The following is a 12,385-nucleotide window of genomic DNA, read 5'->3' as shown; positions in this document are numbered from 1 at the left end:
GAACGTTGCATTAGGCTGACCTGACTCTTAATAACATAACATAATAACTCAAACTCAGCCGGTCCCACTAGTTAAGTTGTAAAATTGTCTTCCACAGAAAGCCACATCTTTCTCTGACAATTGTGTGTTTCACCCCCCCCCCCCCCCCCCCCCCCCGCCCCCAAATGCAAGATAAAATACTGAATGATAAAACTACAAAAAAACAAAACAGAAATGGGACCAAAGCAGAGATATGTTTTGTGCAGAGACATAATGAAAAGCAGACGTCGTTCCCAAAGAGCACATTCAGCACCCCTTGTAAAACACCCTTGATGTCAAAATGCACTTCTCATTCGAAGAAACGTCCGTAAGTATTCCTCCGTGTGCGACGCCACAGATTGTTTTGTAACTACATGAAGAAAAATGTTCCCATAATGTTTGTGTGGTTGACTGCAGCTGCTGGATGAAGAAGTGATGCATTCTTCCTCCTGCATTGACCTATATAAATCTGTACAGGGCCACATGTTAACATCTGGGAGATCTCTGGTACATTTCTGTTGGCTTCTCGCTGTGAAGCCCCACCAGAACAGGCGTGTATTTCTGGAAAGGAACCAACAGTCGACTGAGTCCCATTAATAAAACAACAGCAAGGATTCATTAAAGATTCAAGACTTACACTGAATACACCTGGACCGTACTTTGTTTTTCCATTCACTGTTGGAATATGGGCTGCTTTTGTGTCTGTGCACATTTTAGGTTATTTCTGAATACTGTGGATCCCGGTAACAATACCACTTGGCAATCAATCTAATACAATTGAAGAAGACTGATTACTTCACTAAAATTGTGCCACATTTGTGTGAATTGTTCATGTGCGCAACAGACTCACCGTTACGTTAATGCAATAGCTCTTAAGGTTAGACAATGATTAATTTCATTTATTTATTTATTTATTTTTGGCTCATTCAACATAATACTGATTTAATGATATACACATCTCCCATTGTAAAGTTTATTGTTGGCTTGCTGGCCTTAGGTGATAGTTGCATTAGTTATTTTAAGAAAATGAATTACTTTTAAACGAGTATATCTATAATTTATTCATCACAGATAACCTATATTACCAGCTGTGTAATGATTTATGTGGTTTTGGAGCAACCTCAGTCATTCACTCTTATATCCAATGACGAACCCAAAAGACTTTCGTTGAACACATCATCGTACTGCCAAACATCAACTTTCCATCAAATTTTAAGCGCCCCAAACTGTAGAACTGTATGGACAAATCAGTTGAATTACTTTCCTCTTTGACCCTTTTTGAGGCAAAATTATTTGATTATGACCTGTATGAATAGTATCCCACTAGTTGTGGTCGATGTGATTTAAGCAACTGCTTTTTATTAACTTCTTGCTAAGTTTTCTCTGATTCTCATTCTTTGTCAGGTTTTATTCCTTAGAATCCTGTAACATATTCTTATTTTGTGCAAGTATAGAGATTCAGAAAACTGTTGAATGCAGAACAACGCTATCTCGAATTGAACAAACAAACAAACAAACATTAGACCACCATAATTTTTAATAATATGTTTGACATCATAAAGAAGAATCGTATTTTACTTGTCTGTGTTTTACGGTAATGTTGCACCACCGGAAGTTCCGATGACGACTTCCTTAGCAACCAGCATGTCTCGATGTTTGTATTTAGCATGTAGCCGAGACATGTTTACTAATCATGATATAGAGAATAGGCATTAACTTTTGAGATTTTCGCTGTTACGTTAGTATTATGGCCGTCATGTTTCCGTTGACGAGATGAATTCCCGCCTGTTGAGTCCTTTGGTTCTCGTGTTGCTCGTCTCTGGTGGTCTCGCTCATGCAGCCACAGACTCCGGGATAAACGCCACTGAAGCGGCTCTCAGCTCGGCCACTACTGCTCCGGGCGGCACGGCTCAAACCGCGGACCCCGCAGGAGTCGTCACCCCCACGGAGGAGGTCACTCCCGATCCGGGCCTGAACTCCACGGTGAACGGTACGATTACTCCCTCCGAGGGGACCACCGTGGACACCGAGGCTCCGTCTACCACCACCGGCCCGCCCGCAGTGACTCCACAGGGTGAAACACACACTGCAACTGTCTTTATCCAAGTCTTTACACTAACTGATGGGTGCATTTTGATAGAATTGATTTTATTGTAGTTTTATGAGTCCAAGGAGTTCTATCTATCTATCTATCTATCTATCTATCTATCTATCTATCTATCTATCTATCTATCTATCTATCTATCTATCTATCTATCTATCTATCTATCTATCTATCTATCTATCTATCTATCTATCTATCTATCTATCTATCTATCTATCCATGAACTCTCCCAAAACAAGTACAAAACAATCGTAAATAAACTTTGATTACAGACTCATTGTTTGCACTTTTCCTCCTTAATGATAAGTTTTGATAATGACCATTTTTATTTCATACATATAAATCATACAATTTTACATTTGCGTACTATATGTACGAAGAGAGTCCATGTATTATGTAAATATCCTCCTGCAGCTATGAGATATATAAAGTTCTAACCATGTAATGTCTGAAAAGTAAGAAGAAGAAGCAAAGCTTATTTCATCTGCGCCCTTCTCCTATATCTATTTAAGTTTTTGTGGTGGGTCACAAACATTTGCGTGGCTTCGACCAACCGTCCCTTTCCCTTCTTCACAGTTAACACTCATGTATTCTCTTATTCTCCCAGGCTGTTCCTGCGATTTAACGCCTGATTTTTGTGACATCGGCTGCTGCTGCGACACGGTTGATTGCGGCGTTGCAAACTTGAGCACAGTGTTCACTGGCTGTCCACAGGAAGTCATGTGTGTTTCCTTGCCACGCTCGTACATCTGTGGTCCACAGACTCTTCCCGTTTAAAACGGTTTGAATCTTTTCATTCTTACAGATCGGGAGTTTGTGTGGAGAAGTGGCTTATGTTCACGGCCAATGTGGACTCATCTCTTGTCACTGTGACTGATTCCTTATTTTGTGTCCAGCCTGAAGGTAAATACTTTTTTTTAAAAATAAAAACCACTGCATTCATCAAGAAATACAGAAAGCTTTCAAATATTTCACAACCACAACTAGTCCAACGATGAATGTGCACTTTGTCACTTTCCAGCAGAGGATGCTGTCCAGTCTGCCCCGGCTGTATCTCAGCATCCATCTCTAGGGAACTCCTACCATTTCTCAGCACCAGGACCAACAAGCACCAGCCACAGCAACAAGTTTTACAGGGTAAAAAGATTTACACCACGCAAAAGATGTGTGCTCTCGGAGTGTCTTAAAGTGATGACATAATATAGTAAAGTGTGAATCCGTTTTTGTAGGCTGATGATGTAATCCAGACGTATTTCTCCAACTCCTCTGTACGGGGTCTCCTCCGTCAGCCGTCACCGGGGCCTGCAGCCTCGTCCTGTATGAACCGCAACCCTGCAAGTAAGTTCCTGCTGTTTACAGGAGTAAATATTTGACTTGGGGACCATGAGAGTTGAGTAAAGTTTCCCCAAACTATTTAAAATGCATCCCATCTAGGTTTAATTTTTGTGCAAGAGCCTCTTGATGTTGCGTGAGAAGTTTTCTCCCAAACTCAAACTTTTTAAACGGCAACGCAACACAGCGTTGCTGAAGGACACTTCTATACTTAAATACTTCAAAGTTGCTATGACGAAGTAAAAAGTAGCACAAAATAAATTAAATATTACTTTGTCGATTTATTGAGTACGATGTATGTCACTTGCAGTAATTTTTTTATTTATGCACAATTAGTCTCATATTATTACCCAGTAATAGGAAATACTTAACTGAAGCTAGGGAGGCAAAGACTGTGGTATTTATGCTTTTATATGAAATAATACGTTCTAAATAAAGAGTGAAACTACTAGTTTCGTAGAAAACATTAAATGATGCAAATATATTAACAAATTTGTTTACTTGCCGCATAAATAATTAAATGTATATTTAATATGTCGACTTTCTGTCTCTGCCTGTAGAGTTCCTGAGGTCAGTGTCTCTGTCCTGCACCCGCATGGTGACCTCGGCGTCGTGCACCACAGATCCGACGCTCAGCGCTCCCGCCTACTCCTCTGATATGAGTCTGATTCAGGTCTGGGAGTCCATGTGCATTCAGTGCTTCTACATCTATTATTTTCTGTGTCGGCAGACCGTCTAATGCAGATTCCTTATTACAGATTCCAAGAGGTGCGAGGGAACCGGTGTCAGATTTTCTTGTAAGTTTCTACTAATCAATGAAGCAGTGAATCAACCTTCATGCAAATACATGTAATACTAACGATGCTAAATGTAATTATTGTGGTTTCAGGTTCCTGTTACTCCGCTGGCTGACTGGCCGACACCAACCCGACAAAACAACTCCTGTATTAATGTAGTGGCAAAGGTGAACGATCACAATGATGTCATTTAAACCACAATATTTAACTGCATAATAAAACCTTGACTACGTTTTTTTTTTGTTTTTCTCCTGCAGGTGGAGTTTGTTATCGGCTACACAGGCAAAGGTGGACTCGTACATGCAACAGTCAACGTCGTCTTAGCAGATGTGGACTTGAATCAGTTGCTGTTGCAGACGCACTCCACGCAGTTCCAGGTAATAATCAGTTAAAGCACACATTTTTAAACCGTGAGTTCACGTACTAATATAAATGCACTGTAGCTGGCCACACCCCGTCCCTCTCCAGGACTGATCTCTGCCGTGGGACTTCTGTCAGGATCTCCCGTCATCGGCCGTTTTGATGAAGAAGTGAAGCCTGTATCCACAAACATTCCCACTGAGCACGACAAGTTTATTTTGAATAATACAACAAGCTTTGTAGTCGCCACGAGTCCTTGACAGTGAATCAGCTGACGTCTCTGGGAGTGTCGCAGGGCGGGGAGTGTTCCTTGGACCCCGGCAGACGAGACCCGATCCTCTTTACGCACAACGCCATCACCGGCTGCACATTCAGGTGACATTACGTGATCTGGAGTCTTAAGATCAGTGACTAGCATGAAGCGAAGTGGTGGAATTGTCCAACTCTTATGTCAGATATTGTCGCTGTTGCGCATGAGCCTCTTCTTCATTTCTCTCTGATTTGTCTCCAGCTCCTCAGCGAGTGACTGCTCGCAGCTGCTTTCAGAAATTTCCGGGGTCCTGCTGGGACTCGCTGCCCCCGATGTGATTGCCATGAATTCAGGCTCTCAACCAGACTGGACGAGAGTCATCACCCAGGACTGTCCCATCGACCAGGAAGTAAAGATTGTGAAACAAAACGGATCGCTTTGGATATTCTAGCCGCGATTGAAACACTGGAATTGTTTATTTGTTTCGCTCCTTTTCCAGGAAACGTGCGAAGCAGGCTGCACTGTCCCCCTGTCGCTCTCCATTCAGGTTCTGTGGGCCCGTCAAGGTCTCATTGATCTTCCCCAGAACTACATCCTGGGCGCCAAATATCTTTTCCACTGTCAGAAAGTGGAGGTACACGTCCTTTCACACCTTTCTCCTGTTCTTTACTTCACCTCCATGAAGACGATGAAATAATCTCCTCCTGCCTGTTTTTCCTCAGTGTCCGACACCGTCGCCCCTCACTCTGACTACCAAAGTGACGTTTGCGGACGCCACAGTTTACCCAGAACCCCCCAGGGGCCGGCCTCAGCCTCACTGGAAGTTTCCTTTCGGTTTCTTCACCAGAGGCTACGCCGAGCTGGACGGTCCCGTTCTGAGCCGCAGCGACACTCGGAGCGTCACGTGGAGTTTAACGCTGCTCACTGTCGTGTTGCTCACAGGATTTTAACTCCTTTCAAGTGAAATTGTAATTTTCTTTTGTGGCGTGTTTATGGTTTTATACATAGAAAAACAATTTTTTTTTAGGTTAATAACTTTTAATTTATTGTTTGCCTAGAAAACTGTTTTCATATCAGTGTTGTAAAGATGCATTTGTTGCAAATAGATCCTCCTCTTGCTCCCGTTTTTGGTTTGATTGATGTCTTCGAGTTTTCGTCTCATTTTTCTCTTTGAATCGCACGTAGTTGAGGAGAGCAACGATCGCTGCTGGAGTTATGCCTTCCAGACGAGTGGCAGCCCCCAGCTGGAGAAGAAAACACAAGTAGAAATTAGACGGCTCCGTCACATTTTGATGTGCGAATGTGCCGACTCACCGTGCTCGGTCGAACTCTGTCCAGAGTCTCTCTGGCTTCCTGAGACAGCGACACCGGCAGAGACCAATAGTCGATGTCGTCCGGCAACGCCATGCTCTCCTCGCGCTGAATTCTCTCCACCTCTTTCTTCTGTTTCTCACAGTGTGGCCTGTACACAGCTACGCCACAGACGACACAGAGTTATTCATGAAGAGAGAATGAACCATCTCCCTCCAAAAGGCTAAAGAGGAGTTTTTACCCTCAATCTTGAGTCTTTGAGAGAACTCTTTGTATGACGAAAAACACGCTGGGAATTCCAACGCCAACAGGTCAAAGGACATGTCGCTGTACTGCAGGAAATCCAATGCACTGAGAAGAAGGTGGGATCAAACATTCAGCAGGAATATTCTTTAACTCCACTGAAAAGTGACACATGTTCAGCCTTAAAGAGGCTTCATGTTTGGATAACTCACGTCAGGGAGCTGGACTTGCTCTCACTGATGCTACAGGCAGGAAACTTTTTCCTCCATTTGGAGGTCGACAGGGAGACAGACTGAAGGGCTGCTATGGCCTCCTGGATAGTGTCCCTCACTCTTATAGCCTCTTTGTAACGCATAGATGACACACATCCCACTTCCTCAAACCCTGAGACGACAGAGAAATACGTGAATTCATTCCTCAACAATAGCATTTTAGACAAAGACGTTTGGAGACGCCGTACCGACCCTTCAGAGTGAGCCGGAGGTCGGCGTTATCCGGACGGAGGGAAGTTCTAAACTCAGCCCGGCTGGTGAACATGCGGTAAGGCTCCGTCACGCCTCGGCTCACCAGATCGTCGATCAGGACCCCGATGTAGCTCTCCGTTCGAGACAGCGCCGCCGCGGGCATGGAGAGCGCCGAGCGGGCGGCATTTACCCCCGCCCACAAGCCCTGCCAAACATACAGCTCTGTTGTTTATGAAGGGAATTCACACTCGACAAAGATAGACCACTGTAGTCCTGCTCTGTAAAATCACATGGAGACGAGTTGAGATAGAAACTACAAAAGTATTCGACCACCAAAACACCGTGTGGCCCTCTACCCATAGGTGACAGACGATATTCTAACACGGGCTCAGAAAAGTCCAATTATAAATGAGATTTGCAACATTTTGTCCAGTGAAATCTGCATTTTTGGAATGAAGATGACCAATAAATTACAATAGCATATTAAAAAAACTAAAACCTTGGTTAAACCAAAGCAAAAACGGAAGAAACAAAATTAAATGACGCTGGAAATAATCGTCACCTGCTGAGCCTGATAATTATGGATGGATGGATTTTCACTTATATAGCATATACTAAAATAGCTTTTTGTCTCACTCAATTCACTTCTACAGCATCGCATTAATTATGTCCGATGAACTCTTATGGTTTCTTTTTCTGATCAATTAAAACAGCCAGACGTCTGACGTGACTGCATTTGTGAACAAATGACATACTTGTAGCCTGCAGGCCTAACTTTTGCTCATTTAGATATAAAGGTGAGTTGTCGGGATGCTTTCTGTGTGTCGGGGCTACACAGGTGATGTCTCGTGTTGTGTGAGCCTCTGAGGAAGAACCAGCTACCTGAGCCGCAGCCTCTTCGTACCCAGTCGTCCCATTGATCTGACCAGCCAGAAACAGACCTTGGGTGTTTTTCACCTGAAGTGCCGGGCTCAGCTGAGTCGGACACACAAAGTCGTACTGTACGCCGTAACCTGAACACACGAACGACTAAGACGGTCAAACTCCTGGACCTGTAAACATTGAAATCACTTGTTTTTCTACGAGGAACAAAACTAGATTCGGGGAGCGAACCTGGCGTGTGGATCTCAGCTCTGTGCAGGGGAGGGATTTCTCTGATGAGGCGTAGCTGCACATCTGGTGGCATGGTCATGGACAGGCCCTGTGGGTACAGGAGGTCAGAGGTCACCCCCTCCGGCTCCAGCCACACCTGGTGCTGTCGCCCTGGAAAGCGGAGCACTCGTGACTCAATGGAGGGGCAGTACCTGTGAGAGACAAGACGACCGGGGCTATTGCTTGTGATCGCCAGACAACAGAGTACTATTTATATCTTCCGCGTAAGATGGGCATATGTACCTGGGACCTTTGCTGTCTTGCTGTATGTGACAGTTGAGATGAAGGCTTTCTCTCACCACTCGCTCCACGCCGGGAGTAGTTAAAGTCAGGTAACAAGACAGCTGCTCTTCTGGCTGTTTAGTATGAAAATAAAGCACATTATCCACTGGAAACTGCTTCCAAGTGCTTGAAATAACGTGTTGGACGACCCTGATTATAAGAGAACCATGCTTTTCAGTTACTGGGACACAGGAGTGGATTTAACAGTGCAACTTTTTAGATGTTTTCTGGTCACATGCAGTTTTATATCCAGTCTACAGTGTCCTCAGTTTTTCCTCTCCTGTCTCGCCGGAGATTAAATTTGGACCAATACTTTAAGAAATGGTTGCGTGAAATTGACCTTGCAGTGTGTGTGGGTATTAAGGAAGCTGAACGGCATCGGGTGACTGTCTGCAGGGTGAAGCGTAGCCAAAGAAAGGTCTACGGAGTCCTTCACGATCCTTGGAGGAGTGCCAGTCCTCAGCCTGCCCGTCCTCAGCCCCAGCCTCTCCCTCAGAGTGTGGGACAGCCCGGCGCTGGACGGAGCGTCTCCAATCCGACCCCCGGGGGATGACGTCTCGCCCACAAACAGAGAACCAGACAGGAAGGTGCCGGTCGTAAGGACGACGGAGCTGGCTGAGATCTGGTGGTCGCCGTTTGCTGATGTTGAGAGACAAGAAAAGGCAACAAGGACATATTAACAAGCACATTTTTGTGTAAAACTATTTGAAACATGCAACCATCGATCACAGATTTGCATTCTAAAGTGCAATAAAAAGGTAAACACACACTGGTCATCATTTAAAAAGAATTTGCTGTGTGTGAAATAGACATTCATCTATCTCTGCTCACCCAGACGTATCCCAGTGACCCTGTGCTGTCCAGGTATCTCCGGGTTTGGTTCTACTACGAGCAGCTCCTCCACCGACCCCTCCACCACCGTCAGTCCGGGAGTGGAAAGCAGCTCAGACTGAGCAAACGCACACAAATAAAGTCATTCGAGTTCTGCGACAGAGAGCAATTCTCTCACTCTCAACTTTTTTTTGTCTACTTGTGTGTGTGTGTGTGTGTGTGTGTGTGTGTTACCTGAATGAAATCACGGTAGCGTTGGCGGTCCAGCTGGGCTCTCGGACCCCACACCGCCGGTCCCTTCCTGCGATTCAGAATGGAGAAATAAATCCCGGCCCGGTCCGCTGCTCGGCCGCACAAGCCGTCTAGAGCATCGACCTCCTTGACAAGATGGCCCTTCCCCACTCCTCCGATGGACGGGTTACAGGACAGAGCGCCTTCAAGAGAGTCACATTTATGTGTCTTTAATTACTGGAATTATGCAGACAACAGAATAGATGCATTACATTACAATGACTTTTAGTTTCTTTGGATGGACTGTGCCAATTAAAGCGCCTTTTCTCTCACCGACTGTGTGTATTTTCTGTGTGACCAGGAGTGTTTCCGCTCCCACTCTGGCTGCTGCCGCTGCCGCCTCGGTCCCCGCGTGACCCCCGCCCACCACGATAACGTCATACTGCTTTTTGGCGTGGTGACTGGCACGTCTGGATACCACCGACAGGAAGCTCTGCAGGCGACGGAGCTTCTTTGTCAACATGTGAAATGCACACCTGTCAAAGGAGAGGTCAGGTGAGGAGAGAGATGAACAATGACAGCTGCAATCTGGAGCTCAGTGGTACATCACACCTCGGTTTTTGTTTATTTTTGCATAGGTGTGATGGTAAGGGTGTGTGGGTGTCTGTTTCTGTGTTTGCCCTGATGGTATCATGGTAAATGGTATTATCACACACACAAACACTCCTGTTTTGCAGCTCTTATTGATTTTACTGCTGTTTCTTAAATGTTTTAAATTGCTGCGTTTAGTCTATATTGTTGATTTTAGCACTTTGAGATTCGCAAATGTAAAGAGCAATGCAAATAAAATGCATTATTAGTAGTAGTAGTAGATACTCTGATGATCAGCTGCAAGTGAAATCTGATTATATCACATCAACTTGACTGCAGGTGGAAAAATCACTTTTATATTGATTAAAATGTACTGAATTCAAGATAAAAGAGCAGTGCTTTTAACTAAAAGTAAAATGTACTCTTTAAGATAAAAACTACTTATAGTATTAAGTCTATACAAAAGGACGCAATGGTTGAGAAATGCACACATGAGATGTAGTTTTTCCTCTGTTAGAAAAATAAAATTATTGGCTATAAACATGTCAATGAAAACGCTTAAATACTAGTTGAAATCGTGGACACGTTGTTCTGAGTTGCGATTGTAAATGTAGCATTTGTAAACTGATCTTATGTATGAATAAAAGTAAGAAAATACACAAGAGTGTACAAGTACTCACATGTGAACATGTATTACCATAGCTCAGTCTGTGAAAACAACTGATTTCTCTTGGTTTACTTGTTTTACTTGTAGTTTTCTTGCATCAAAAGGACGATGATGTTTACACCAAGAGTGATATATATTCCATGAAGGTTTTTTCCTGGTTGAGTAAAAGACAATAATGTCTTAACACATCTAACACCAGTTTACATTATTTGTACTTACATGCAGATCCACAGCCACGGATCACTTTAGAGATTCTCTCACATTCAATGAAGGACGTACTTTTTCGATTTTCGGGTTGATGACAGCAGAAGGTGAGACTAGATGGAGGATAAAAGATGTTATAGAGAAATACAAAGCTGAAGTTATGTCACACAGACGATCTTCACGGAAGCTGCCATGCTGCTTGTGGAGGCCGGAGCCGTAATAACGCGAGTAAAGGCGCAACGACAAAAACGGTCTTTAACGCAGTCTTTTTATGTTCATGACGAGAGATTGTTGTAACTTGGAAAAGCTGGATGAACTTTCGCCTCCGAACTCCTCCGTTCACAGTTTGATTCGAATGCTACCATCCAGTTCAGCTGTTTTTCGAAGTTATTAAATAAATAACTACCCAGTCCTCCTGTGACCTCTGACCCTAATTCAATACAAGCAAAGTGAATTTATTCATATAGCATAATTCAGACACAAGGCAATTGAGAAATACATTAAGAAAAAGGAGAATACATAAAGTAAAACCTATATGATAAGGTAATAAAATAATTAAAATGTATTGTTTAATGGAAAGTATTATAATATTGTTTCAAGGTCTGAGTTAAAAGAAGTGAGTGTGTCAACAGTCCTCAGGTGTTCAGGAAGTTTGTTCCACAGGTGAGGAGCATAGGAACTAAAAGCCGCATCGCGTTGTTTGCTTCTGACTGAACACTTAGTGGCTAAAGTGGCAAAGGGATAAATAAAAGATTAATAGATGCAAGTTGATCTGGGTATAAGTATGGCGGAGCATCCAAGAGACTAAATCCATCCAAAGTTTCACCTGTAAAGATCCACCACATTGAGAAAGACGTGTGTTGATTAAAAAAAAAAAAAGGTTTAGGACATTGATCACTGCAAAACAGCAAATCATTTGAGGAATTTAACATCCAGGACAGTCTTCCTCAACTTTTCTTACCCCTCTATGAAAAGCTGAGCCCCTCCTCTCAGACCTCTGATTTTCTGGAGGAGTCTCCCACCAGCATTAAAAAAGGAGGAGCCTTTTGAAAATACAAAGAAGAAACTGTTTTCCAGGCATGCTCCAGGTCGAGGAAAGTTTCTTCGAAGGCTTATTGCACGTTTACACCCAGAAAGTTTTCGCACAGGATTCAGCAATGGCACAGTTCTAAATGTGTTTCGTTTACTGTGTTAAATGTAAATAGACATATTGAATCAATTTGCTTTTTTGAAAAGATGCTGCAAATTGGAGCACAATATTTTGATTTTATAATGACTTTAATATTGGTACAATATTGTTTTAATGATTAAGTGAGGGCACCGTTTTCATTTTTTTTCCTATAAAATGAGCTTCTGGCTCCAATGCTTGTATTTGAAATACTTTTAATCCAACATTTTGCAATAAACTTGATGAAATCAAATTCAGCACATCTTCCCATCACTGATTTCTTGCCCAAGTGAGGTTTTTTTTAACAACTTTTGAGTGATCGGGGTAAAGTACGGAGGCGATGAGATTAAAAATGATCAAGGAGGAACTTTGTAAACAAA

General features: G+C 43.2%; 2 protein-coding genes across 2 annotated transcripts; one reads left to right on the top strand and one right to left on the bottom strand.

Moving 5' to 3' along the window:
* The first annotated feature begins 1,637 nt into the window (after window positions 1–1,637).
* On the top strand, window positions 1,638–5,988 carry LOC308124302 (tectonic-3-like). The gene is made up of 14 exons (XM_080487223.1): window positions 1,638–2,092; window positions 2,730–2,844; window positions 2,928–3,025; window positions 3,144–3,259; window positions 3,352–3,460; window positions 4,015–4,127; window positions 4,213–4,251; window positions 4,344–4,418; window positions 4,509–4,628; window positions 4,695–4,790; window positions 4,883–4,986; window positions 5,123–5,270; window positions 5,361–5,495; window positions 5,584–5,988. Exons 1-14 carry the CDS (start codon window positions 1,792–1,794, stop codon window positions 5,809–5,811), a joined length of 1,797 nt encoding a protein of 598 aa, XP_080343349.1. The 5' UTR covers window positions 1,638–1,791; the 3' UTR covers window positions 5,812–5,988.
* Window positions 4,806–11,055, bottom strand: mto1 (mitochondrial tRNA translation optimization 1). The gene is made up of 13 exons (XM_080487214.1): window positions 10,853–11,055; window positions 9,709–9,911; window positions 9,379–9,578; window positions 9,145–9,262; window positions 8,654–8,952; window positions 8,275–8,387; window positions 7,993–8,183; window positions 7,762–7,892; window positions 6,880–7,084; window positions 6,628–6,799; window positions 6,414–6,523; window positions 6,176–6,333; window positions 4,806–6,105 (listed from the first exon to the last, which is right to left on the bottom strand). Coding segments are annotated over exons 1-13 (2,073 nt in total). The 5' UTR covers window positions 10,855–11,055; the 3' UTR covers window positions 4,806–5,934.
* Between the last annotated feature and the right edge of the window lie 1,330 nt (window positions 11,056–12,385).

This window comes from Lipophrys pholis (assembly GCF_963383615.2).
Source record: "Lipophrys pholis genome assembly, chromosome: 1".
NCBI lineage: Eukaryota > Metazoa > Chordata > Actinopteri > Blenniiformes > Blenniidae > Lipophrys > Lipophrys pholis.
Note: the sequence above shows the minus strand (reverse complement) of the source record. Positions and strands in the feature narration are given on the sequence as shown.